The sequence below is a fragment of the Arthrobotrys flagrans genome (assembly GCF_004000055.1).
Source record: "Arthrobotrys flagrans strain CBS H-5679 chromosome Unknown unitig_1, whole genome shotgun sequence".
Classification (NCBI taxonomy): domain Eukaryota; kingdom Fungi; phylum Ascomycota; class Orbiliomycetes; order Orbiliales; family Orbiliaceae; genus Arthrobotrys; species Arthrobotrys flagrans.
Genome location: NW_027137556.1, coordinates 4,488,663 through 4,515,472, shown reverse-complemented (window position 1 = coordinate 4,515,472; position 26,810 = coordinate 4,488,663). Strand labels below are relative to the sequence as shown.

Sequence of the window (26,810 nt, the reverse complement as noted above, 5' to 3'; positions counted from 1 at the left end):
TGGTTGAATATGGAGTTTAGCTAGCCTAGTCTGGTGGATCCCTGCCTGTGTGACAACCCCTTGCCATGCCAAAATGTGTTGCGCTTACGACAACACATCCAAGCCAGGGCGATTTTCTCTAAGATATGCGCGGTGAAAACCCATTGAGCAATTAGGAAGCGGTGGTGACCAAAAAATACCGACTATTTCGTGTTAAGCCTTTCCACACAAGGCCGCAATAAGGCCTCTATCTAAGAAGTTATGAGACCTCTCTCTCCATAGAGCTAGATAACTTAGTGTGTTGTAGAATGCTGGAATCTGGTTGCCAAGGCAACACAGCTAGACGTTGTAGAATTTTGCTGAGATCGATTGGGGCTACACATCTAATCCACCATACAGTTCACAGACGAAAAGCTCACAAGCACCGAAATTTTACAAGAGGAAGGTATTCGAAATAATTCCCGTCGCAATATTAATTTTCTAGCCTCGTTTCAAATAGGCGATACAAAGCATTCTCTTATGCAAGAAAGAAGACGTTAAGACGTGAAAGTTCAAATTCCAACATTCGAATCCCCTATACTAAATTCAATGCACTGACATTCCTTCGCCCTAAAACATCAAGTTATGCTTGCCTCTAGCAGGCAAAATAGCATTTCATAGACTTTCCAACCTTCTTGAAGCATGATGGCTCAACCACATTGTTTCCAGTGGATGCGATTTGGTTCTGGCAGTTGACATCAGAGAAAATAGCGCAGTTGGTTCCAAAGTGTCCGTCGCCACTAGCTTTGATACCCGTGAAACTGTCATATCTGAAGCAAGCACCGCTGCAATCGGGTTTATAGCTGAGGAAGCTACCAGTGCAACCAGTTGCTCCAGTCCAGAATTTGACGCATTGGCCACCGGGAAGGCCAGGGGTTCCTTGACAGTTCGCTGCCAGGGCAGCGAGTGGGCCGCTAGTGAGGAGCGCGAAGGTGATGGCTTTGATTTGCATTTTGTCTGGTAGCATATTTGCTCTACAGTTGTCTCAAAGCATCAATGTCAGCGCAGGCCTTTTCTGTAAACTAGCCTCAGGGTAGGAGAAACACAATTTACTAACATTGGGCCTTTGGCTTCTAGTCTAGATATATCGCAGATGTGGAAGTATGGATAGTCTTTATTGTCCTTGGTGTTATGCTGTGATGATGGGGTTCTGGATCTCAAATTAGTCGTCCAAGTCCTTATTTATACTTTTTTATCGTCCTCATGCCGTCCATAACTCCGTCAGGACTATCAGATCAACTTGAAAACCACAATGGGGTTCCGGTTGAATTCGAGCTCAAAGCAAGAAATCATCGTCGGAACCGGTGAATCCATCTTCCGAGTATCGAACTAGTATTCCTTTGGGATTTTTGTCGATGCTAGCATGCTCCTGCATCACAATACGAGCTAATATAAAAAGATTTTGAAGCCACTGATAACGTTTACCCGGCAGGATATGAAAGCTTGTGTACTGGTAAGCGAGATCGAGCTCATTGGGAACATATCGAAGACTGTTGTGCAGATTGAAATTGGTAGATAAGCGTAGCGGATAGTGACAAAAGGTGCCCCAATACGACTGGCATTTTTAAGATATGAGCCGCATATATACACCCCGATCTCTCCAAGGATGCCTTGCAGATTCCTACATAGTGTTACTGCACAGCCAACCACGTATCCACTATCTTGCGCCCTGTGGTTTTATATGCCGAGAATCATGACTTCACCCATTTTTCAAAAGTGGATCGGCCGAAACATTACAAGGTCCGGGTAAAATAAACGGATCCGATTACTCAACTTATACCCTCCGCTTGTATGCCCACTGCCACAGATGAGTAATCGCAAACGAACACCAGAGAATTTAGGCGACACATAAGTTTTTCTGGAGCGATTCGGTGGCGTATTGCCCCTAGTAAAATATCAGGCCATAGAAAAGTGTTACAAATTTAATAAGATTTATAAATCCTTCATAGCTAACGCACAGTCGTGCTACATAGCAGATATTTTTCTGCAACCTCATATATACCGGCTTTCGCCTGCCGACTGACCAGGATCTGGCATCGTGGCTTTCTTTAATATCACCACACCCCAAGGTGTGCTGTTCGAACTTCTGATACTCTGTAAGGTGATTCAAGAAAGCCAGCGGAAAAGTCTCCTTGAATTTTATTTATATTGTCCCTGTCTACTTCTTTGCAGCGAGCCAGCTGGTTGACCATATAATGGTGTAAAGGTATATTAGCAACATCGTAAAGTCGTCTTGTTTTTGGATTTTTAAGAGCAAAGCAAATACGAAACTACAGCAAAGCCTAATCTTGAACGGCTTAAAGTGCACTTATAATCGCAAACTACCTACCTGTATACCTGCGTTCAACATAGAAGAAGCCTTACCAAACAATAATATTTTCTAAATATCGGTTCCTCGACCGCTGTCAGTAGTTTCCCTGGACATCCATAATAATGATTCTATCTTCTTACTTCATAGGGTCCCGAGACTTACGTGCTATTTCGCATACTAAGTTTGACAACCGAACTAGCATTTGTCTAAGTCAAGTTTATATATTTTCCAAGAGCTATTCTCCTTGCACGTCTTGCCTGTTCTAATGGATTAAATGTCCAAGCCAAGTTTCTAATTTTCCGAAGAGAAAGTGAAAATGATATCGTCATCACTATGTACAAACATAATACCCCAGAAAAGACTTCGTTGTCAACTTCGTAAAATATTCCGCTCCAATCTAATCAATTTCCGTATACTTGAACTAAGCTTATCTACACCGTGGGGTCTTACGATGCGAACGGAAAATATAATGTCATACAAGCAGCGCGCCGGTTTAACCTAGCTCGACCTAGGATCTAACCGCTCGGGGTCACTGGAGCCGACGTATTTGGTCTAGCGCTCTTCCTTTCCCAAGAAGTTTCAGTTTCCGTTGGCGCTTTTCAATCGAGGTGTTAGATATCGGGGGTCGTGGTATTGATACGGAATCTTGCAGTTGAAACTATAGTGGTTCGCACATATTAGCTTATTATATTCTGAATTATGCATAGCGGAAACCATAGAAGAACTAGAAAACTGGAGTCGAAGTATGCTAAGGGGATGGTTCCTGAACGCTCACACAAATCAACACTGATGTTTTTAGAATAGCATTCGACGCGCCGGCTTCGTCGAACAGGCGCATGGGCACATTCAGTCGACGTCAGTAGTGGAGGCGGCACTTCGAATTTTTTGAAATAATTCTCGGGCAACTCAGCTGCTTGATCTTCGCAAATTTCTCTGAGTCCGTTTATCGCTGGCCTAATACTATCACACTGCCCCTCGGCGCATCTAACGACTTTGTGAAGGAACTCGTCGGGCGGAAGAGAACACAAGCAGTGAATATCCGTGCTGGAACATCCCGATATCAAAGATACGAAGCACATAATCTGAGCCATAAGGAGTTCAAGATCAAGCGAAAAAGGGAAACATATTGTTAGGCCTGCTCACATAAGGTACACTAAAATTCTCATCGTCGAAGTTTTAATTCAGTCACAATTATGATAGGAAACCCGCTAGAATTGGTTGGTTTCAAACTAGTTTTCAAGATAAAAAGGGTCTAGTTATTTTCGTCTTCGTAGCTAGCCCCCATATAATTAGCGGCTGACTCCAACATATCTTCTCGGATTCGTTGTCCGCCGCATTCAATGACTGGAAGTCCGAATCCAACCATTAAGAAAAAAGTTTTGATTCAAAACCAACAACGGACTATTTAAATATTCAATCCATATATATTATGTATACCTAAACACATATACATATATGCATGACTAAGAATCGCCACTTTCCAGTGGATAGCTTAGTTCAATTAATTGTCAGGCACAATTGAGCTTGAGCTGCCGGTTTATCCGTAAATTCGTAGGGTATTGCGCGCCACTGATATCATATTGTGGCGGTAAGGAGTGGCTGAATAGTTGTCCCAGAAGATGGCCTGCTTAGCGTAATTAAGTATTGTACTTCTCAATTTAATTTTTGATATTCTATAATCAAGTTACGGATTCGGAAGTTCGCATGCTAACACATCGATAAACAGAGCCAGGGTTAAATTATGAAAACAGTCAAGTTTGGACGCTTTTTATGTACAATCGGCATCTTCAACCCATGCATGAAATATTCTGCATGGATTCAAATAGTAGAAACTCAACGGTGCTCACGCTGTCCTAAGTCACCCTTGTAAATAAAATACAAATAGTCGCCATGTCGCCCATGGTTGATATCAGCGGTAACATCGGGGTGATAGGCCCATTTCCAGCCATTAGGCAGGGAATCCAAGTGACCTCTCCAAAGTGCCACGTCGGTGATGTATCCATTTTGAGATAATTTCCGTGGGGATGAGATGAGGTACTGATATTTGCCCCCAGCACCTTTAGCAAGGTCTCCATAACCCTCATCGGTATCGGTGATCAACAACCCGACATCAGTTATCCCGTGAGGGTCTCTTTCAACGTGAATGCAAACGTAGCTGCAGTACCAGCATTAGTAAGGTTAGAAATACTAACTAACAAATCAATGAACATACTCTCCCTTTTCCATGGTTGATATCAGCACTCCCTCCACTTGGGTTTACGCACTGAACAGCCCCATCCTCGTACTCTCTCCCATATTTAACCTTGTTAAGGAAATGGTTAGCATTCAGTTAGTCTGAAGCGACCCTGAAGAGTACTGTAATTCCAGTGACTCTATTGTCCGGCGTGCTAACAGTAACCTGAAGGCGTATGATATGATACTGGTGACTTCGTACACAATGGCTTAACACTTGCGACCGCTGGAAATTCAAAGAGTTAACAATATGATATTTACTCCAATGATTGCGAACGAAACCAATTTGGTGCGCATATGCATGCCATGTGTTGAGCTGGGATATTCAGCTACATTCAATAAAAGTGTGGAGCCGCAGAACTAGCTACAGCATGAATCTTTCCATTCGATGCTCTAATGAATGAAGGTAAAACCCTCGTTAGCTCTGTGAAATGCCAACAAATGGTTACTCCGTAGCTAGTGTGCTAAATGTGTTGATTCCGCTGCATCCGTAAACGGAAATGCAACCTGGCCAACGCATTTTCGAGCAGCTTTTACGAAGTTATTGTGAGACCCAAATTTTCATAAAAAGTATCATTTTTCTTCTCTCCAGAGCGATGGCACATTTGACTTGGATGAGTGGGTGCCGAATTGCCTGATCCAGAGAGCCTAGGGAGTAAGCAATAACGGTTTGGCCTAGTCAGATGAAATCTGCCCGTAGTTTTACACAAGATCTAGCGGGCTCTGCTGAAATACGTCCAGCAACACATATTTCATTACACTCAAAACCTTAATACTTCGTCTTCCAATTGACATCGTGACTTCTAAAGCTGTTTCTATTTCCATCTCCAATCCTTGAATATACGGAAGAGCCACTCATTGAAAGGACACGCAGTTGGCTTAGTCTTGACACCATCAATGAAGCGCGAGGTCAGTCGAATCAAATATCCGGCACTGGGTCCACCTTTCTGATAACTCTCGCTGGCTGTCCAACAGCAACGCTCCAGTCCGGAATATCCTTTGTAACAACCGACCCCGCTCCGATTGTGCATCCCTTTCCTATCGTAACGCCTGGCATGATAGTAGTATTACCTCCGATCCAGCAATCGTTTCCGACTGTGACGGGTTTCCCATACTCTATATTATCCCTCCGCGACTGAACGCCTGTCTCATGGGTTGCAGCGAAGATGCAGACATTTGGACCAAACATGACCCTATCCCCAATCTTGACAAAGCATACATCCAAAATGATGAGACTATCTCGAGTTAGCTAACAAACTAGACCATCCTATGGAAAATAACAAGACTAACCCGAAATTTGCATAAAATCTCTCGCCGATGTTAATGTTACAGCCATAGTCAACCCTGAACGGTGGCTCGATGAAAGGATTTTTGCCGACCCCGCCGAGTATCTCCCGGAGCATAACTTCTCTTTCGTCTGTGAGAGAATCACGGGTCGCATCCGCGGGGAAATAGTTATTGTATCTGTGCAGCAACCTGCGCGCGCGAAAGCGACCCTCGCATAGCTCAGGAACCATGGCGTCGTATCTAAAAATTAACAGATGCCCAAAGCGCTACCAGGGAGGAAAATTGCCTCACAGAGCTCCGGATATCATTTTTTCATACTCTTCACACCAGGGTACGTTGTCCAACGTCCGGGCGAAGGCAATAGCTTCGGGGTCCTTCTCGAGACTCGCCATGTTTGATATGGGATATATACTAGTGGCGTATGAGTGTTGATCAAAAGTCGTAGGGTTTGCGGCTTTTATGCGCGTCGAGTAACCTCGGTGTCACAACGGCATGCCCGGGGTCGGCACTGATCTACCGAGAGACCTTCCACGGGATTCCGAAATTCATCCGGGCACGACAGTTTGCCAAGCGTATAGAAAGAATTGACAACACAATTGCAACTGCACATAGGTTCTGTGGTATATTGGTGGGTATGGAGGGCTTGAGTCCATGGGGCAGTTTCCTCCAACATTTTATTGATTGTATTTAGTTACCAATATATACAGCTTTAGAACGTGTGCTGGTCTTTAGGCAATCTATACAACAATTTCCGTGGATATATATTCCGACACATAATAACTATATCTTGACTGATATTCGATCGGCTAGACAAGGTCTGTTGTAGCCCGGCATACATATAAGGCTTCACCGTGGTCACGTGATCGCAACACATCTTGATTCCCTCACATTCTGTTCCTGTCTATTTAAAGAAGACTTCCATCGTGTAGCTAGTATCCATCCACACAGGGTCAATCCAATTTACAATTCACTTCTCCAAATAAGGAAATTCTCCATTCTAATAACTTCACAAAGCAATCACGGAGCAATTAGGCTCCCACACCTTCCATTGCCCTTAGAGCAACCTCAGCCTTGGTAAACAGCTGGTCCAGGCATCGTGTAGTTCGTCACCGGGGGCCAGTATGGGTTGAAGTAAATGCCTGGATCGGTAGCCGAATAAATACCAGGGATCTTGCCGACCGGATTAGGGGTACCTCCAGTACCGCCCGAAACTTCGATTTGAGCGCATCCGAGATAGAACTGCGCGCCACCGATAGATCCAGACCCATGAACAGCGATATGTTCTCCGCGAAGTAGATATTGACCATTAGGGATCGCCTTGGGAATGGTAAACGTATAGTTTTTGAAACCATCACTCAACCACGTCATAGAGGTGGTATAAGTAGCGAAGTCCTTGACACCAAGTTCATAGATTTTAAACCAATCGCCAGATCCATCGTATGTGTTGACATTAGCTGTAGTTGATTTAGACAAATATGCGTAGAGTGGGCCGGGGTGGCCGATATAGTCGCGAATAGTGAAGCCGACGGTGCTTCCTGCGGTGACTTTATAAGTCTTCGTAGTCGCTGCGTATCCGAAAGAACCGACGTTGCATCGCAAGTCGTTTGAGGTGACATCTTGAACTGGGGAGTTCGAGTTTGTTGTGCGGCGAACATACTCATATTCGCCCGTCACAGTGCTACCCACAATGAGCCTTTCGAAGTTGTAGTGGGCAAGAACCTGCGGCGCAGCTGCGGCCGCAGCCAGAAGGACAGAGAAACTGAATTTCATTGTAGTAAAGATACCACACGACGGGTTGGTTATCTAAGGGGCGTTACTGCTTCTTTTCATTGATGATGGCAATCTAGTCCCCTTTATATACTGATCTAATCTGAGATCGTTTGTACAATATCGTATATACCGTTATGCGCCATACTCAATTTATCGGTGTCATCTCCACGGAGTTTTACGGTAGCAATTAGCATCAGTTCAAGTTCCAAACCGAACTGAATAAAACCCGAAACACCGTCGGGACGATTAATATTGTAAAAGCGGGGTTAACGGTTTGGCAACTGCAGCGTTGTTCCCAAGCTCCCTCGTCGGGGAGCAACGACGAATCCAGGGACCCATAATGACCATGATATCACGACGGTACCACAGCATGCTATCACCGTAACCCAGTATTTTTCATATATGCATTTTCTAATAGTAAGTGGAATCTAAACACTTCGACCCGGATTTCTTTAGAACCTTTCTTCTATTCTCCTGGGATGAAGCTAGTTCTCGCTCTGATGTTAACTTTAGTTCGCTAATGCGAGTCATGTCGGCTAATACGGTGGCTGTTCCGCAGAATGGGTTTTTAATTCATCCATGGCACCAAGCCGGAATACCATAGGGTCAAGCGGTTGAAACCACGGGAATATCAGTCCGAAGATTATAAATGAGACGCCTCCCTGTCTGTCGAAAACTTGGAACAGACACCCTTCGAGAACAGAGTTTGCAGGAAAATATGAGCTTTAATAACAACGACAAAAAGACTAACAGTACATCGAATTAGTCAAAGAGAAAACTCCTGGAGACTCGGGAAACAACCCGCGGCCCGATAATATAAACAATTCTACGTTACCAGCATGCGGACATCCATGCAAAACATTCAAACCTTACCATCCCGGATTCATAGATTCATACAGGAATACGTACAAGAGCATTGGTCAGAGTATTTTAATATCCATTGCGTGCCCAGAGTGCCTTATTCACCGTACTATACCAATACCATTGACTTCTTCCCTTGCTTCCTCGACATGCCTCCTCTGCATCTTTCTTGCGGTTTAGTCAAGTCCCAACGGCTCGATCTCAGATGGTTCGTTTTGCTGTTTTGATGGCGTCAGCTCCGCCTCGAGCTCGTCCAGTTTTTCCTTCACCTCTTTATTCATCTCCGCGATGCGCCCATTCGCTATTCGCACTGACTCTAACCTCTGACCGACAGATAACTCAGGATCCAATCTGTCCTGAAGTTCTTCTAGTAACCTATCCCCAAATTCGTCACGCAATTCATCCATTTCATCCCGCAATATATCGACATCAACTTCCCATTCCTCTTTCAACTCTTTTAACTCATCTTTCAACTCTTCGACTTCTAGACACCCAGATTTTATATCTTGGAGCCCTTGTTTTAAGGTTGCCTTGATTTCGTTGAGATTCCATTTGAGTTCTTCTCTCAACTTGCTAATATCACCCGAGAATTCGACTTTCGGGCCTTCAGATTGGTTATCAGTCTTTCCCCCCAACTTGGGGTCCAACTCCTGCCTTACTTCCTCTACTTTACTCGTTACCGCTAGAGGAGGACTCTGTAAAGTTACATCTTTAACACTATTGTACTTTTCCATCCATCTCGCTGGCAGCGGGAATGATGCCGAGTTTTTCTCAATATCTACTTCATCAGCAACTACCAATGTCTTCCAAAATACCGCTTCTTCTAGATCTAGATGTTCGTATTTGATGACTGCCATAGTAGCATAAAGTTGATACTTCGCCGGGCGATCGTATATATCGACTTTGCCATCAATAGCAGCGTCGATGGCTTTGCGGCAGCTAATTTCGGCTTGATCGATCAATTTCTCGAAATCCACATCTAAACCTTCAGACGATCCAATGGGAGTGTTGAAAGCGCGGTCGAGACATCCGGCCGTTGTGAGGAGCTCCCTGTAAGCTATCTGCCACAGCGTCGGGTGGCTTTTATTATTGAAGCCTAAAGTTGGCAACAGTTTCCATGCCTCTTCATATTCCCCAAGTCGCAGGTGGGATGAAAAGAGCTTGATTTGAAGTTGGTTCAGCATGTCGGAAAATGTGGCCATCCCGGCGGAATCTCGAATAGTCGGGAAAGTACCGTTTCGGGATTTTCTTTTCATTATTTCGATCGCTTTGAGAAGGCATTGATGAGCGACCGTCCAGTTTTGAGCCGACACATAGTTCTCATAAATCTTGTTGAGATATTGGAGATTTGCCGTAAGAAGATCGACCCGAAAGTCGGATTGCGATGAACCAGTACGAGGTAGGTTCTCGGTGTTCTTCCATGGGGGAAGACCAGTCGCATATGGGTTCTCGAAGGCCAAACCCGGGACCTTCGACCCGCTAGCATTTGTATTGGTGGAGGGTTTGATCGGCTTAGAGGGTGCGACCTTGGACCGATTATTGATGTTCACTTGACTGTTGCTGGATGCCTTAGGGGCCTTAAACTCAAACGAGCTTGAGTCGACATCGAAGAATGAGGGTTTGGTTGATTTTGCTCTCTCTATTGCAAGTAGCTCCTCGAACGTTTTCCCCGACATTTTGCAATTAACAGCTCAGGGTCGCAGTTTTATTGCATCTATAGGTTATGATATGTTCGTTCGGTAATTGGTAAAACTCCTGAGATCTTTCTGCTGACTAACGTAGCTAACTGTCTGATTATAGATCAGACAGAAACACAAGGCTGTGAAGTTTAATTAGCAACGGTGCGGAATCTACACCCCGCATCACTCACAGATGGGATCAGGGATGTAAAATTGCCAAAAGTTGATTCGAAGATCACAGAGACGTCTACCGCCGAAAACTTTGAACGGGTGACGGGCAACGGATCGCAATTGGCCCATTTGGTTGCCAAGACCGCACTTTGGACCCATTTGAAACTGAACCGATTAGCCTTGCAGGGATAATTTTGGGTTCGGCGGGTTGTGCAACAACAAATAGGCCTATGTCGAATCAGAGCTAATTACGGGTCCATCTCGCCTGCGATGGCAGCAAGTACCACCAAGAATATAGCAGCCTCGGCCTTGCCTCCACAATTTTATCCACAGAAGATACGCACAAGACTCAAGAAGAACAGGCCGTGAACAATATTTATGCAGGGTAGATATTAATTAAACTCAACGGTTTGGTCAAATTTTGCGAGTATAGTTTAATACATTATTCAATACTTGCTCGAAGCAGTGAAGCATTGTGATATTTTCCAGCTATGCTAAATTGCAAGAATACAATATCGACAAAAGCTTAGGCCATCCACATCTAAATTCATGGCTTTATGAGCCCAAATTCTTTGTTATTACTACGATATCCCCAAAATTATTTTACGGTTGCCATTACATCCTTACTAAGATGTTTCAACGTGGAGTGAGCCTCGCGGCCCTTACAGCAATTGCTCCCCATTTGAGTAACTGAACTCGTACGATTTTGCTAAATATATTCTCCTAGGATCTTCCAAGCATACAGAGCAGCATGTCTGGCTACGAGACAACAACTATACAAGCCTACATCGTACGCCCTTAACCCATATGACCATGTCTTGGCCAGAAATAAGCATATTCAATATTCTTCAACATTTTCGAAAGGGTTAAAACAAGCTTCTAGCCAACCCGTATAGCTCCATGAATCAGAATCAGTGTGGCTGCAACACACGGATATTCTGTATGGTGTATGAGACAGTGCGGTGCACCGGTGTTCCTCCGGGCTATGTTCTCGCTTCGCGGAGTAATGTAAGGTCTACCCTTGCGGAGACTATGCGGTCCATAGCTATTCTATGCTATGCGTATACGTACGTCTACCTGACCGGTTTCATGAAATCCCCCGAGCTCTCCCCTCGAAACTACGATTGGTGAGCTCGCCGTTCTTCGGTTGAAGCCCATCTCAAGAATTCACTTCCATACATGTCAACGTGCTGATAGCATACAGATCATCGATCCTACCGACAATCTAAGAAATCAAACACCTTTGGGCTCATTTAATATTATCGCCAAAAAGGACCGTGACCGGTTACCCGCAGGCCTGCAAGCCATTGCATTGAGGGGAGGGGCCGGTCAACACATAGCTACAGATATCATAGACAGTGGCTGTCACCAGAATGGAACGAGTGGCTTGACTTCAGTTTCAAGACACATGAACAAAATCTTCCCAATGCATGGCGCAATAGCATACCATATCCTGCCAGCCTCCCCCCAAACGACGAGTAAGGTTACACAACCCGCCGGCGCGCCTTGCATACACTTCAACTCCCACTAGAACCTTTGTTAATTACGAGCTTAAGCTTTCATTAGTTTCGGATTAGACTATTAGTCTAACACCTACCTGCATAAAACTCCGAAGCCCCACGGGGTTATAATCGATTGCTTGGCAAACACCCCCCGTTATATGGTACCTACTGTTTGTAGTCTAGTTAGAGACCGAGTAGACCCGTTATGATATTAAAATCGGTAAGTTAAAGCGGTTCTGGAAGCAGAGATGTTCGGTGAATTCTAGGGACTGTTGTCGCAGAGTGGAACTTTCCTTCGAAGCGAGGCCCTGGAAATATGCACGTAGCGAAATGCGAGGATGGCCGCGGAATTATCTGATCAGCATCAATAGAAGAACTATCAAAATTAATGAAATCGACTGATGAGATCATGTCACCAATGTGTATATAAAGGCCTTTGAATGGGCTGATCTTCCAGTTGAATTAATTCAGCATCATCAGCATCATCATCATCTTCTTCTTCTTCTCTTTAGCTCTGTACAATCACTACTATATAACGATCGAATAGCTGGTCTATTCCACATATCTTTATTTTAATCAGTCCAATCACTTTAACACCTGCTTAATACTTCCAGTATTTTCTTGTTACCCAAAGCATCTACCTACCTACTTTACATCCTTTGCTCTCCAAATTTATTAATCAAATATCACCAAATTCGCAATGGCTGACCTCAACACCAAGATCGACCTCGGCATCCTCGCCCCAACACTGAAGTTTTCCATCACCAGCGTCGATGTTATCCTCGAGAATGGTCCATTCTTTGGAGAATTTTCTGGTTGGGGCATCACAGGCGATAAATTCAAGAACCAAAAGGTATGTAGATATCACTTCATCTTAAGTTTTATGCAGTGTTATGGTTGCTAACAACATGATTTCAGAACGGCCTGAATCTACCCGGTGGCAATCTAAGGCTACCTTTACAGGTCCCTAAGATCGCCAGCAATCCAGATGCTCCAGTTAACATCGGAAGCGTCAAGTTTGGAAGAGAAGTCAGCCTCGGCGAGAACGTGGCGCCAGGTAGAATCGAAATCGGTTTCCAAGTCGTGGGATCCGTAGCATTGAAGAAAGGCGACAACCCCCAGCCATGTGGATACAGAGGATTTATTACCATCACCCCAACCGAATGGGGCCATGTTCAACGCCCAGATAATGTCCAAGTTGCTTACGGGTTCCTCGGGGAGCCTCCAAGGAGCACATTGCTCCCAGTCCCCAATCTTCGAGATACCCCGGATCTTAAATTCGACTTTGTAATCGGCCCGGATATGAAGATCGGAATGACACCCAGCCTTAGCACTTCCCTTCTCAACAAGATCAGCGGTGGTATTATTGATGTAGCCCTTCAAGCCCACCAGGAAGTGGCAAACTTTGCAATTGGTTCAAAGGTTCCAGGTCTTGTGGAGGGTGTGAACATCATTGGCACGATCCCAGGAAACGTTAACTCGAGACGCATTAAGAGGCACTACAGAGCTTAAGTCTTAGTCATGTATATTCCCTTAGTGGCCTAGTTTGTACCTTCTGCTTGTATCCTAGTTTAATCATAATATACGATTGAAGGTGTCGAATATACCAGTTCTCCGACATATATCTCATTCATATATATTGTCCCTTGTGTGTTCAAAAGATTTTTTCAATTCATTAGGATTTTCAGCACAGTCATAGCATAGAAAATGCATATATGGTGTTTCGACTAACCTTAGTGCTAGTACTCTTGAGCTCGTGCCAATTCGACAGTGTTCCAAATCGAACGGCCGAAGACTCAACATTGTTGTACTTTTTGTGTTGTCGGAAGCGTAGCCTATGAGCTGCTGTGAATCCGAATGGGCCTTAAACAAAGCCGAAAATGATGAAGATGCGCTCATTTTGAATTGGGGATCTCTACGGCCGTAAGCCTTTAACTTTTCGCAGAGATAGTCCAGAATACTTGCGCTCACGAATTCACATGATCATAGCCCGCTAATTCACTCGCGGCAAGGATGTATGTGACGTGTTGTGTGTTGTGTTGTCGTCAGGAAGTCGTGTCTCATGTCACAAACACCAAACCCAAACCACCATTTCCAATTCCAATTACCCCAGATTAATCGTCTCTTCTCCCGCCGAATGCCATCGTTTCTCTCCCGCCAGACACGCTACGGCGTGAGCTACAGCAAGCTGTATTCAATATGCAGCCTAATATACCTCAGTAAGCTTCTCGCCTACTTTCGATTGAATCAATTGGCTGACGTTTTGTTTGCGGTAATAGACTCAACCATGGCGGGTCTTGATGCCTCGCTGATCGGGAACCTCAACACACTCCCCTCTTTCCAGTCGTTCTTCGGCACCGGTACATCGAAAGCCACGACGGGGGTGATATTCGCATCAATGCAGGTTGATAGATATTGGGGGGTTCGCTGGGTAACAAGAAAGTATGCTGACCGGTTGCGCCTAGTAGGTCGGCGGCATATTAGGAGCCTTCACACTCAGACTTGCGGATAGTAGAGGCAGGCTCTTCTGCATACAGCTTGGTTCGATTGGTGTCATCTGTGGCGCTCTTATTCAGACCTTTTCGCGGTCGAGTATGTGTGCTGTGCCCGGTGATGTGGAGTTCGATATGCTGACTATGTTCATAGTGTGGATGTTCATGATCGGGAGGTTTGCTCTAGGATTCTTCTCGACTCTAGCCTGTCGCTCTTCGTCTATCTATCTTATAGAGATATCCCCAGCTGAGCGCCGTGGGACTATCGCCGGACTCTACAGTAAGCACGCTCGAACCGAATAAATTAGATAAAAGCTAATCCGTAATAGACACTTTATTCTTCCTCGGGTCTATCCTAGCTACCCTCGCCGTACTCGTATCCCAATCTCTATATCACGGACATGCCGCATGGAGGGTCCCGGTAGCACTACAGTGTGTTTTCCCTGCCGTCGTGGCATCGGGCGTCCGTTATATCCCGGAATCACCCAGATGGTAATTCGACTGTTGTTCCCTAGCACCCGTATTTCGTTGACTAAGGATCACGCAGGCTTGTCGCAAACTCCCGATCTTCAGAGGCACGTGACGTGATGGCAAGTCTCCATGCGAACGGTGTACTCACCCGCAAAGTCTCGGAGGAATTCGCTCAGATGGAAGCAGACGTTAAACAGAGAGACGGCATGCCCACTGGTTGGAGCGTGCTATATTCTTCGAAATCTCGGAAGCGACGACTGTTTATCCTCTTGTGTATGAGTTTATTTGGGCAAATGTCTGGAAATAATGTAAGAACATCGCTCATCTTAGTTATCTGCCATCAGCCTTCGTATGCTAACATGCAGAAGATCATCTCATATTATCTACCTACAATGCTTCATGACGTCGGCATCAAAGAAATGAGCACGAAGCTCTACCTGAATGGCCTCTACGCAATCATCGGATGGGTAGCAGCTGCGGTGGGCGCAAGATTACACGATTACTATGGTAGGCGGAAGATGTAGGTTATTCGTTTAGGACATCTCACCCCGCATACGCAGCGGTACCTAACATGATGTAGGCTCTACAACTGCACTTCAGGTCTCGCCACCTGCATGGGCCTTCTCGCCCTGTCTATGGGCATGTATTATCGCACTGGGGAATTTCTATATTCCACTTTCTCTCTTCTAACGATTTATACATTCGGTATCATCTTCGCTACCGGTTATACCAGCATGCAGGTAAGGAAGAAAGCCGTTTTTCGGGCCTGAGAGACGTAAATCTAATTCAGAATAGCCAGTTTACCCTGCCGAAGTAATGACCAATGATATGAGAGCCCGTGGTATGGCTGTCGCAACCATGTGTGGTGGGTCAGCGGGATGTGTAGGTGTCCACCCGCACCCCTCCCGATCTCTGATGATCTTACTTATGACAGATGACAGCTCAACACGCTTCTTGCTCCCGCGGCTATGGCAAGACTCGGACCCATGTTTTTTTTTCTCTTCTGCGTTTGGGATTTTATAGAAGCAGTAAGTATAGTACTTTGCGATAATTGGTGTTCCTATTTTCGTTTCATCTAATGCACCCGGTCTAAACCAATCGATTCAATTAGGCGGTCATCAATACATATTTTGTTGAAACGAAAGGACGCACGCTAGAAGAATTGGAAGAAGTGTTCAACAGCGACGATCCGGTTGGCCTGAGCATCGAGAAAAGTTCTAAAGAAAGGATGTTTTAGAGTGTGGCCGAGGTTGTCGGCAGTCTCGTGACCAATCTGAAGTCGTGGCGGGGAGAGAGGTTATGTTGTTTCAGTGGGGCAACGATGAGTTGGCGTCTGCGAGTATAAAAAGCCATTGGCCTTTGTTTTACAAATTTTTATTGGGGCATGTTTCTCCACCATCACTTCGCCCAATCATATGATATACGAGATACATATACACCGCATATACACACATCAAGATTTATCAAGCGTTAACATGAGCAACAGCCGACAATCTCTGTACTTCTATTACTCGTGCAACCATATTGGTTGTCTGACAACCGGGGCTAACGAGAATGAGTGCTACATTTCTATAGTCCAAGAAAGTGATCTAGCCCAAATTCTGCAACAAGGCGGTTCGGCAAGGATGTATCATCGACCAGACAGCACAGCGCCGAGTGGGACTTCAACCAAAATCGCAGGAGTATGCGCTGCCTGCCATGAATATATGCAGCATCAGGCTGGTGCCACCAGGGGCGGGATCGAAGCCGTGACAGGGGAGCTTAAGGAGGCATTTGGAAAAAATCTTATTAGCATGTGAAATGAAAAATGGGATGCCACATGTACAGGCGGGCCCCTGAAGCTTCTTGGGCGTCCGATTCGATCGCTTATCTCACCGTTCTATGCCGACCTCGTCACCCCAACTGTGACCATTGGCTTGGAAGCAGCCAGCTCTTCATCAGTGGATGCTTAATGCTTGCATGCGTCACCAAGCTGCCTGCCAGCAAAGTCACACCGCATTGACACGATACCGAAAAAAAAATTCTGATGGCCTCGCGATATCCCTGAAAGCTATATATCAATAATTCCCTTCCTTCCCTATTTCACGTTAAATTCACATTCCATTAAATCCCCACTTCCATCCACCCCAATTAAATCTCCAGACGCAAAAGTCCTAAATCCAAATCAATCACCCTTTAGTTCCTTCCCAGAGCATACACCAGAGTATGCAATTGCTGCTACAACCAATTGGATATATATCGAATATAACTTGAGATCTCTTCGATCATGTTGGTTTCATCTCTGGCCTACCGCCTCGAGTGCCTGATCCGGGCAGCTATCCGGTTCTTCCTCTCGCCCTTCTTCACAATTGCCAATGCAATCCTCGCAGTTTTCAGCCGCCGTTCGAAAGCGGCAGCACAGCTGTTTCTAAAAGCACAGCTCATCCGCGACATCCTACTTCAATCACCACCTCCTTCCTACCAGTCAACTACCCAGCTTGACCAAAATGCAGCTCGTCTTCGCTCCTTCGAAGCTGCTTTACAGAAGCGAGACCACGAGTTGGCCGCCAGGTCCCAAGCCATTGATAGCCAACAGCGACAGATCGAAGCCGAACGCGATGCTCTCCTTTCTCGTGCCGCAGAGCTCACGAGCAAGCAATACTCTCTTGACAGGGTCGCTCAAGCGAATCAACATAAAAGCTCAGAGCTAGCTTCCAGCCGCGACCAATTGGCGCGAGATATCGCAACACTACAAGATAATCAAGATGAAGTCCAAAGACTACGCGATATGGTCGCCAGGGAACGTGCCATCGTTGAAAGACAACGGTCGGAAAACTCCCAGACGCGTCAAAGAATACAAGAGGAAGAAGAAAGGATGCAAGCTGAGGCCATTGCTCAGCAGAAACGTCTTGATGAACGCCAATCTGAAATTAACGAGCTACACGACCGCTTCCTCCGCTCCCAGCTTGAAACTCTTGAAACCCACAAATCAGAACACACCGTTCTCGTCGAATCACTCCAAACCCGTCTCGTCGAATCCCAAGAACAACACCAGAAGACCGAACAAGTTCGTGCGGAGCTAGAACAAAGGGTTTCATCTTTGACTAACAAGCTAGCTGAACGTACCGAACGAGAATTCACCCTCGGCACCGAGATTGGCGAGCTTCGACAGCGACTAAGCAACGAACGCGGCTTCTTCAACCGAGAATTCGGTGAACTTTCTCACTCCCTATCTGAATTAAAACAAAGATGCAATGATTACGAAGAAAACCAACAAAAGTTAAAAGATGAATTAGAGGCAAAAGAACAAAGCATCTCAACCCTCGAACAAGACGTAGCGGCAAGAGAGCAGGTCCTCCAAGAACGCTCAAAATTCTTAGAAACATTAGAAGCATCCCTCGAGGCCCAGCAAGCCGAAATCGCCGACAGGGAACACAACCTTCAGGATCGAGAACACGGCCTCCAAAATCGAGAAAACACCCTCGAAGGCCGAGAACAGACCGTTCAAGATCGCGAAAACACCCTCGAAGGCCGAGAACAAACCGTTCAAGATCGCGAAAACACCCTTCAAGACCGAGAAAAGTCGCTCGAGGAAAAGAGCAAGGCTCTCGAATCCTTACAAGAAACAATTGACGAACGCCTCAACAACGTCACAGAAGCCGAAAAAGACTTGGCAATAAGAAAACAAAACCACGAAGACGCCGTGAAGGCATTTGAAGAGCAAGAGGCCCTCGACCAGGTAGATGAAGCCGCCGACGCAGAACAAGGAATCGGTCCCGGCCACCTGGTCAGCCGACCGACAATGCGTAACTTGTTGGGTCGCAGAACCAGTGACTTCCTCGGAAAGGGTTTCGGTCGCCGAACCAGTGTCAGCCAGAGCGGCACAAAGAGTCCCCCAAAGAGCCGAGATGGTACATCGTCGGATAAAATGAGTTTCACTTCCTAAAACTTTCCATTCAATTTAGAGTTGTATAGACAAATTTTGTATTTTAGATTTTCTTGCAGGAGTTCTAGCGATTTTTCCTTGACGAAATTGATTTATGGTTCATGAGTTCAAGATTAACGGCGCAGTCTGGAGCTATCAGTGTGTTTCTATTTTCTCATACCCTTTTGCATCCCCATCATTACCATCTACATGTACATAGATATCCCTAATCAAAGCCCCAAACAATCATCCATGAACAAATATGTCACTCCTCATCCCAATCCGCTACAAACTGTACAGACACTGCTCCCACACCGCCATAGCCCTCACCATCGGCACCGAACTGCACGAACTTCAAACCGACGCCATCTACCCCAACTTCCCCACTTTATTCGCAGAAAAGAAGCTTGACGACATAATGACCGAAATCGGTGCCACCACCAGTTTTGAAGAAATCTTAACCGTCTGCGTCCGCTGCTCCGAGGCTGAAAAAAAACGAAGAGATCATGAGAAAAAGATTTCTACAGTGGATAAAGGGAAGGAGGTGTTAGCTGGCCTCGCTGAAAGTGTGAATAGGAGGAAGGAGGCTGTTGAGGATTTTATCCATAAGCTCCGGCATTGATAAACTACGATACTAAAAACAACTAGTTTGTTCGAGAAGGGCTTGATGTGTCGACAATGCATCCCTCATATATCATTTGCACTTGCTAGTATACTCGATACCTTCCAAAGCAATCAATAAGCTACTTTAACTCGCTCCCAAACACTAAACTTCCAATACGCAAAACCCATAAATCAAATACCCAAAAACTCTTTGTTCATAATAGAAGATAATTATATTAATATACCGCCGACTAAGTCCCTTTACGAATTTCATAAACTGGTAAGAAACTAATCGAGCGTCTCTCATCATCATTCGATGATGAAGGGGATAACATCGCTCTCTTACTATTAATACTAGGATCTCTCCTATACTCCGACATAATCGAATCCGAGTCCGCAGCTCCCCTTTCCAGTTCCTCCAGTTTCATATTATTATTGTTATTCAGAGGAGGAGGTTGAGGTGTTACAGCCTTCGCTCGCAACGAGTGAACACTGACTTTTGTCAATGTCTTATTCCGAACTTTTAACCAGACTGAGGAGCTGATTAGTGGTTTGATGCACGGTGCGTTTACGACGAGGACTGCTACGAACTATATTTGACTTTCATGTTAGCTATCATATGGCGTATTTGTCTTAGCAGCGCAAGCTCGCAGATAGACTTACAGTCTCCCGTGTACCCCAACTTAAAACAAAACTCGGATTTTCGATTCCAAATTGAATAAAGCCTCCGTTAAAAGTTCCATAAAGCCCGTCGAACTTGTACATCAGTGAGAAGAGGTTGTTCAGGATGACAGCAATGATTAAGAAGAAACCGCCACCGAGGAGAACGCTGATGACTAGTTTTCTTCGCAGAGGTAGTTTTGCGCGGATGATGAGTGGAAGTGGGATGCAGAGGAGCATTATGTCAGTTCTGGAGGTATTGTCAGCATGAAGATTTGTTGAATGCTCGGACATGTTGCTTACACGACGTTAATTGGACCGATGACGGCGAAATGTGGGATGTTGTTGACGCAGTCTACAGTATAATTAGCCACCCGTGTAAAAACAAAGACAAAGATGACGCCCTTACATTCTGTTCCATACGGCGAAGTCCAGTTCTTGCTTATCGGGTGACAATTTAGTAATATCATAAGGACTAGGCCGACATAGCTAACTAGAATAACTCCAGCTGTGATGTGGACAAACTTTCTAGCCTTCAGCCCAGCACTAAGAAGAGAACAATAGTGTTAATATTCAAGGTTCGAATATTCAGTACATTGGTAGCTTGAAGGACGGGTAACTAACGTCAGTCGGTAATACAAAAACACCATACATCCTTTCAGAGTCCAGATGAGGGATATATACGAAATCCAAGATAGAATATTCGCCTTGCCGCCAAGTTGAGCTCGGTTCCTCTGACTATCAGTAAAATCTTCATAGTACGTATCTGGCTTGATAGCAATAATAAGTCCGTTATCGTGCATTATCTGATGCGACACTAGTTGAAGGGTGTAAAACAACTACTCGTCCGTAAAAAAAATCTTTAGTCCGAGCTCTCATACAGGTGCGCGGATCATACCTTGGAAGAGCACACTTACCATAGCAAAAGGAACGAGGTAGTCGTCTCCAGTGAAGCCCTTAAACCCAACAATTTTGATCCTTGCAATAATGCGTAGGATGAAGATTGCCATTCCGATTCCATATTCCGTCCATTGCTCTACTATGGCGCTGTACGCCATCTTCTCGCCAGCGTCCTTATCAACCCAAGTTGCTTTCTGTGGCCGCCAACAGCATACGTTCTGACGTCTTGTGGTTTTCTTGGTAGAATTTCAAAGAACTCGCATTTGAAAGGGGAGCCTAGGAGCGGCTAGAATTGGAATACAAGCATGGGACAGTGCATATACATGCAAATGAACAGGTGTTTACATTCGTAAGTGAAAGGGCCGTTCCGGAATATTCGAAATGAGAAACATTCAAAATCCCAGCCTAAACTGATCGGCGGAGCACCCGGGCTGTATATACGGACAATGCCGTGGAATCCAGAGCTACTATACCACAAAATATACGCAATTCATTAGAACTCCCATAGGACTTTCCGCAGGGGCCAGGCTGCAGCCGAGAGACAGCTCCAAGGTTCAGATCTCTACTAGGGGGGGGAAGGGGGTTTCTTCAAAACCTTAGTTTTTGATAAGGGAGCTGCCTCATCTCGACTGACTGTGAGCTGACGGTGACTTCACGGATGACATTGAAGGTCCAATTCAAGAAAGGGCGAACCTTGAATGGGCTTCTGCATCCGATCTTTCGATTCATGCACGTCACAAAGTTACACTTTTTAAAAGCCACTGGTATCCTCGGTAGCTTCCGCCCTGGTCACAGAAAAAGGGGTGTCTGGGGAAAGTTCGGATGGTTTATAAATTCTAGAGTTTTGGGGCAACCAGTGTATCGTGGTTTAATACACATGTTGGTGGTGAAATTGAACTCTGCCTCGCTTTCGCATAATCGACCTTGTTTCAGAATTTCTAGTGACATACTCATTTCGGATCGTGGGCAACTGCCTTAAAAAATCGCCGTCGCAACTTCGTTTTCAAGGCGGGCCTTGGTGGGTCGATTCTAGAAATAGAAGCCCGTCAAATGACTCTAGAATATCATAAGACACTTAGGTGAAGACCTGTCAAAATCTGTCCCGACTGCCCGGCCGGGCCAGACTGCATAACAACACACAAAATACAACAGGATGCTACCCGATGGCATGAAGTTGGGGAGGAAAAAATGTGGGTCCAATAGTTGGTCTGAATATTGCGCAATGCTTTATAATCGTGTGAGTGGATGGCCGATTTTTAAATCGATATAACTGAGAAGGAGCGAAAATGGTTGTTGAATTGCAAATATGTGCTTGGACCTTCATGATCACGCTAAGTTGCCCAGTGGCTTGTCCAGGAAAAGTGGACGCAAGACAAGCCGCACCGCAACACTTCCAAGCGATTTCTAGCAACCCCTAACAGCACTCCTAGCTGCCCATACAGTGCACGTTGATGGTCGCAGGCTTCCAACCAATAACCAAGGCCGCTTCTTTCATGTGTGTTAAATCTAGAGATTGTAGAAAGATGCTCTTCGGTAACAGGTACTAAATTACTTACATCAGGTACTTTTTGATAAAAACATGGTAACTGCATAGTACATAAGCCCCGTTTTAATAGGAGAGCCAAGAATGCAATGATAGAATAGGGAAGGCCTGACCCGGAACTGCAAATTGAGTAGAAAGGACGCTTTCGGAGAATATATATTAAATCTTCAGGTGTCTAAAAGCTAACTAGCCTCAAATTCCAGCCTAAATAAAGCCGTCCTCCGAGCCCCGTAGTCGCCTGTCGCATTTCCGAGTCGGCAAGCCGGAGCTTCCCCGCGTCACAAGGTCATTTTCTCAAACACAACGATATGCATATATGCAGGGGTAATTCACAAAAGATTTTAAGCCATGGCCCCATACTATTGTCGATGCGCAACATAAATCAGCAGACCGAGGGTTCCTGGATCAATCCTGGAGACCCCGCAAACGCTATGACATGACTCAGCACACCGTCGCTCGTTCGGGCCTTTATATATGCATGTGCACATATTGTTTCTTCAGAACTGAAACTAGTTGAAGTAGGTACATTTTCGTCCGATCACTACCACGGATTAAATAAGTGGAGGAAGATGGGAAAATGAGACGCAGGGCAAATATTGATATGCAGGCGGTTCCGTCATGCCTTCGCTCCACCAAATGGCCAAGCTTTCCAAGCCGTGGGGTGAAGAATCGGATCATCTGAACTTAAGGTGATTACCGTCACCCGGGGTACATCGATGGTGAAGATGGTAAGGCTATCGATAAGATTGATGCCGGATACGGAGCCGGCGGCGATGAAACCAAAGAACTTTTCTAGAATTCTAGTCCTCGGAAGCTCTATATAAGAGCTGTGGATGTCGTTGAACAATCCGATTATACCAGAAGAGGTATCCAAGGCAAGCCAGCGGTACAATCGTTTTCAAAGCCGCAAAGCCTAGCTTCTATATTACAATACTATACAGTACGCCAAGTCTCAACTTGCCTCTATCCACAAACATGAAAGTCTCGCACTATTTAAACACACTCGCACTGGCGACGTTGGTTAGCGGCCACGGATATTTGACTATTCCTAAGAGTCGTACTCGTCTTGGAAGCGAAGTAAGCTAAAATTTTCTATACCTTAAACTCATCCCATCGCGATGAACGCAGAAACTGGAGTTTGACTGGGTCAATTGCTAATATTATACTAGGCCGGTATTGACACTTGTCCCGAATGCTCCATTCTTGAACCCGTTACCGCATGGCCAGACCTCAACGCCGCCAGCGTCGGTCGAAGCGGTCCATGCGGATACAACGCCCGTGTCAGTGTTGATTACAACAAACCAGGGAGTGCCTGGGGTAACGCACCGGTCGCTACCTACACCGAAGGCGATGTCATCACTGTCCAGTGGTGCGTCGATAATAACGGCGACCACGGTGGAATGTTCACCTACCGTATCTGCCAAGACCAAGCCCTTGTGGATAAATTCTTGGACCCTAACTATACTCCTACGGAAGCTGAAAAGGAAGCGGCGGAAGACTGTTTCGAACAAGGCATTTTAAGCTGCAAAGACGTCAGCGGGCAGACTTGCGATTATTCACCTGATTGTCAGCAGGGTCAGGCATGCTACCGGAATGACTGGTTCACTTGCAAAGGATGGGAAAGTGGTAGGTGTCAGGGCGTCGATGGGGCACCGCTTAATTCGTGCTATACTAGCATTGCGGGTGGCTACACTGTTACGAAGAAAATCAAGATTCCAAACTATGTCTCCAGTCACACGCTGCTTTCGTTCAAGTGGAACTCTTTCCAAACCGCACAAGTTTATCTACACTGCGCGGATATCGCCATTCTTCCGTCCGGTGGCACAGTGAGTTCCACCACTTCCAAAGCTTCCACCACCCTCAGCACTTCAACAACGACATCCTTAACTGCTTGCTCAGGGGCTGCAACAGTGACAAAAACAGTTACGGCATCCGCCTGCCCGTCGACTGTCGCTGTTACCTTCAAAGAGCTCGTTACCACCACCACTGGTCAAGATGTCTATGTCGTCGGTTCAATCTCTCAACTCGGAAGCTGGAATACCGCAAACGCTATCCTTCTTTCCGCATCGCAATACAGTAGTTCGAATCCATTGTGGTTTGGAGCTGTCAATATTCCTGCAGGTACCTCTTTCACATACAAATATATTAAGAAGAGCGGATCGACCGTTACTTGGGAGAGTGATCCAAATCGCTCTTACACCGTTCCAACATGTGCTTCGACTGCGACCGTTTCGGATACTTGGAGGTAGATCCATTCCGGGACGCTGGTCTTGTAGATAGGCGAATATTGCCACCTTAATTGTTCACTGGAAAAGTAATGTATCTAAGTTTATATCCAGAATCGATTCAGTTATTATCAAATGTCAAGTGCACAGAAAAAATTTCAAGACTTTTGTTGAAATCAGTGTGGCGGATCCCATTAAGGAATAAAACCGGCCAGGGTCGAGCATAAGGATACTGACCCATGGGTTCAATTAGCACGGCCAGTCAAAAACTGCCCTCAGTCACTCGATGGAGCAGGAACAGGCACCAACACTCCAAAGGATTGAAATTGGTAGGCGGTAATATACTAAACCTCAGATTAACTCACATGGACGGTCTCCCGTCTAAATATGACTTTTTTTGGAATATGGAATCAGATATCAAGATAAGTTATCTTCAGCAACTTTGGCACTGGGAATCCCAATTCCATGGTATTCATAGGCACCATTGCTCTGAAGTTCAAATGTGGTCAAGGGACTTCAGACGCCAAATTAATTCGAAACTAATGAAAGATGGTACTTAAGGCTGTTTTTATAGAAACAACTAGCCATCTCATCACTGCGGAATTAAGAAGGACGGAAGCCAAAAGATGGCATGGTTTTGTCGAGCTAGATAACTTGCTCCCGAAGAGCACCGTAGTCCTAGTTTTCAAATATATTAGGTGAAGGTCGAGAGGCCTACATGTACATCGCTCGATGGATCCAGCTATTCGCAGGGAGATATCCAATATAATTGACTGGTGGGGAGGTCGAGGCCGATTTTGTCAATCCCAAATCAACTGGCGTCAATCCGCTCCTTGATACCACTACAAACAGTACCAAAAGGGCAAGTAGGCATGTGGACAATAAAACCCTTCGTATTTGATCCCAAATGACCTATGTTCCTGACTTATGTATGATCCGGTGGTGTTGTCGGCCTCGAAGCCTCACGCGTGGGGAGCATGCCACGGATACGGTGCACCAGCCGGCAGCCGAAAGATAAGAATCGGATCAAGTAAGAATATTATATGATACATGCATCGGAGGAAATCCCAGGCGAATAATGGCATGGGTTACCCAGACGAACTGGCGCTTAGCAAGGGTATTGACAAGGTGTTTAGTGAACTGAAACGTTGTCCCAGAAATCCAGACGGATGTGTTGTGTTGTCAGCTGTGTTATTTGTAACCAGAACAGAAACTGGAGTTTAAGCCGGTCCGATTTTCTCCTCACCCCGCCGCACTGCAATGACCACCGCAACAAGGTCCCGAAGACGTCCCAGCGATGTCTTACGAGAAGGGGAGGAATTGCATTACGCGTACGGGAACTACCGCCAATTGGGCCGTGCGTTACCGCTCATGAGTTCGAAGTTCCTGGTGCCGTTCGATCGATATCTATTCCCATATCTGCCAGCAAGACTGCAGCGTTTGTTAGCGCAGGGTTCTTTCATACTGGCCCTTCTTGTAAATGCTAGACCAATTGCGGCAGCTTCCACTTTGGGACACACCAACCAATGATATCGATGTCTTAATCTCGTTTGGCAGCTTTTGTCGCCACTCTGGTACAGGATTCCACAGAAAATGTATGGGCAGTACATGTACTATACATGTACCTGTTGCATGGTGAGCGGACTGCTGCCTAGATAACAGAACTATTCGATCAAGCTTTGACGACCTCATCTGCAATCCCCGATTCTTCGAAGTCCTGCCTTCGCTTCCAACAATGATGGGCCTGGCATCCGGCTGCCCAGTTCCTCCAAGGTCGGCAGGACATCTTGGGGATATAGCTAAGCTGATTTAAGCTCTTGCCCAGCCTGGCCAAGTGTGAGAAATCCGACACCTTCAAGTTGCCGATACTCCGGTGGCTCCTTTTATGAGATCTCATGCGGTATTACAAACCTTGCAAGTTTCGAATGAAGAAGCTGACCTGGAGTGTATACAGCACCTTTTATTGGTTGAAGTTGCCACTCCGCTGCCTGGATTTCGCCTGTTCTGGAATGGATGGGCGATCCAAAAATTACAACAGATTCTGGACTGTCTGTGTTGAGAAATCACGAAATCAAGCGACTTAGACATCATGCTCAATCAGCGCATTCATGTCTGTCAAAAGGCGTAATACCATGCAGTGTGGGGCGATTCTTATCTTGAAACGTACTTCTTCTTTTTTCA

The 26,810-nt window shown here is 45.6% G+C and overlaps 11 protein-coding genes across 11 annotated transcripts; 5 read left to right on the top strand and 6 right to left on the bottom strand.

Annotated features, from left to right (window-relative positions):
• Positions 1–613: 613 nt before the first annotated feature.
• DFL_009339 (uncharacterized protein) lies at positions 614–970 on the bottom strand (the record flags this gene model as incomplete). The annotated part of the gene is made up of 1 exon (XM_067639207.1): positions 614–970. The coding sequence occupies one exon, from the start codon at positions 968–970 to the stop codon at positions 614–616; it is 357 nt and encodes a 118-aa protein (XP_067487019.1).
• Positions 971–4,162: 3,192 nt separating this feature from the next.
• DFL_009338 (uncharacterized protein) lies at positions 4,163–4,555 on the bottom strand (the record flags this gene model as incomplete). The annotated part of the gene is made up of 2 exons (XM_067639206.1): positions 4,163–4,484; positions 4,542–4,555. 2 exons carry the CDS (start codon positions 4,553–4,555, stop codon positions 4,163–4,165), a joined length of 336 nt encoding a protein of 111 aa, XP_067487018.1.
• Positions 4,556–5,480: 925 nt separating this feature from the next.
• On the bottom strand, positions 5,481–6,240 carry DFL_009337 (uncharacterized protein; the record flags this gene model as incomplete). Its single annotated transcript, XM_067639205.1, has 3 exons — positions 5,481–5,796; positions 5,852–6,088; positions 6,140–6,240. The coding sequence occupies 3 exons, from the start codon at positions 6,238–6,240 to the stop codon at positions 5,481–5,483; spliced, it is 654 nt and encodes a 217-aa protein (XP_067487017.1).
• Positions 6,241–6,913: 673 nt separating this feature from the next.
• DFL_009336 (uncharacterized protein) lies at positions 6,914–7,618 on the bottom strand (the record flags this gene model as incomplete). Its single annotated transcript, XM_067639204.1, has 1 exon — positions 6,914–7,618. One exon carries the CDS (start codon positions 7,616–7,618, stop codon positions 6,914–6,916), a length of 705 nt encoding a protein of 234 aa, XP_067487016.1.
• Positions 7,619–8,655: 1,037 nt separating this feature from the next.
• Positions 8,656–10,155, bottom strand: DFL_009335 (uncharacterized protein; the record flags this gene model as incomplete). Its single annotated transcript, XM_067639203.1, has 1 exon — positions 8,656–10,155. One exon carries the CDS (start codon positions 10,153–10,155, stop codon positions 8,656–8,658), a length of 1,500 nt encoding a protein of 499 aa, XP_067487015.1.
• Positions 10,156–12,531: 2,376 nt separating this feature from the next.
• On the top strand, positions 12,532–13,343 carry DFL_009334 (uncharacterized protein; the record flags this gene model as incomplete). Its single annotated transcript, XM_067639202.1, has 2 exons — positions 12,532–12,684; positions 12,750–13,343. The coding sequence occupies 2 exons, from the start codon at positions 12,532–12,534 to the stop codon at positions 13,341–13,343; spliced, it is 747 nt and encodes a 248-aa protein (XP_067487014.1).
• A 625-nt stretch (positions 13,344–13,968) lies between these two features.
• DFL_009333 (uncharacterized protein) lies at positions 13,969–16,031 on the top strand (the record flags this gene model as incomplete). Its single annotated transcript, XM_067639201.1, has 11 exons — positions 13,969–14,050; positions 14,111–14,235; positions 14,300–14,423; positions 14,478–14,603; positions 14,653–14,815; positions 14,871–15,102; positions 15,163–15,314; positions 15,375–15,534; positions 15,590–15,676; positions 15,736–15,822; positions 15,906–16,031. 11 exons carry the CDS (start codon positions 13,969–13,971, stop codon positions 16,029–16,031), a joined length of 1,464 nt encoding a protein of 487 aa, XP_067487013.1.
• A 1,029-nt stretch (positions 16,032–17,060) lies between these two features.
• On the top strand, positions 17,061–18,719 carry DFL_009332 (uncharacterized protein; the record flags this gene model as incomplete). The annotated part of the gene is made up of 1 exon (XM_067639200.1): positions 17,061–18,719. One exon carries the CDS (start codon positions 17,061–17,063, stop codon positions 18,717–18,719), a length of 1,659 nt encoding a protein of 552 aa, XP_067487012.1.
• Positions 18,720–18,960: 241 nt separating this feature from the next.
• On the top strand, positions 18,961–19,320 carry DFL_009331 (uncharacterized protein; the record flags this gene model as incomplete). The annotated part of the gene is made up of 1 exon (XM_067639199.1): positions 18,961–19,320. One exon carries the CDS (start codon positions 18,961–18,963, stop codon positions 19,318–19,320), a length of 360 nt encoding a protein of 119 aa, XP_067487011.1.
• Positions 19,321–19,552: 232 nt separating this feature from the next.
• On the bottom strand, positions 19,553–21,019 carry DFL_009330 (uncharacterized protein; the record flags this gene model as incomplete). Its single annotated transcript, XM_067639198.1, has 6 exons — positions 19,553–19,891; positions 19,965–20,211; positions 20,265–20,316; positions 20,371–20,507; positions 20,586–20,800; positions 20,879–21,019. The coding sequence occupies 6 exons, from the start codon at positions 21,017–21,019 to the stop codon at positions 19,553–19,555; spliced, it is 1,131 nt and encodes a 376-aa protein (XP_067487010.1).
• A 2,360-nt stretch (positions 21,020–23,379) lies between these two features.
• On the top strand, positions 23,380–24,653 carry DFL_009329 (uncharacterized protein; the record flags this gene model as incomplete). The annotated part of the gene is made up of 2 exons (XM_067639196.1): positions 23,380–23,481; positions 23,574–24,653. 2 exons carry the CDS (start codon positions 23,380–23,382, stop codon positions 24,651–24,653), a joined length of 1,182 nt encoding a protein of 393 aa, XP_067487009.1.
• Positions 24,654–26,810: the final 2,157 nt, after the last annotated feature.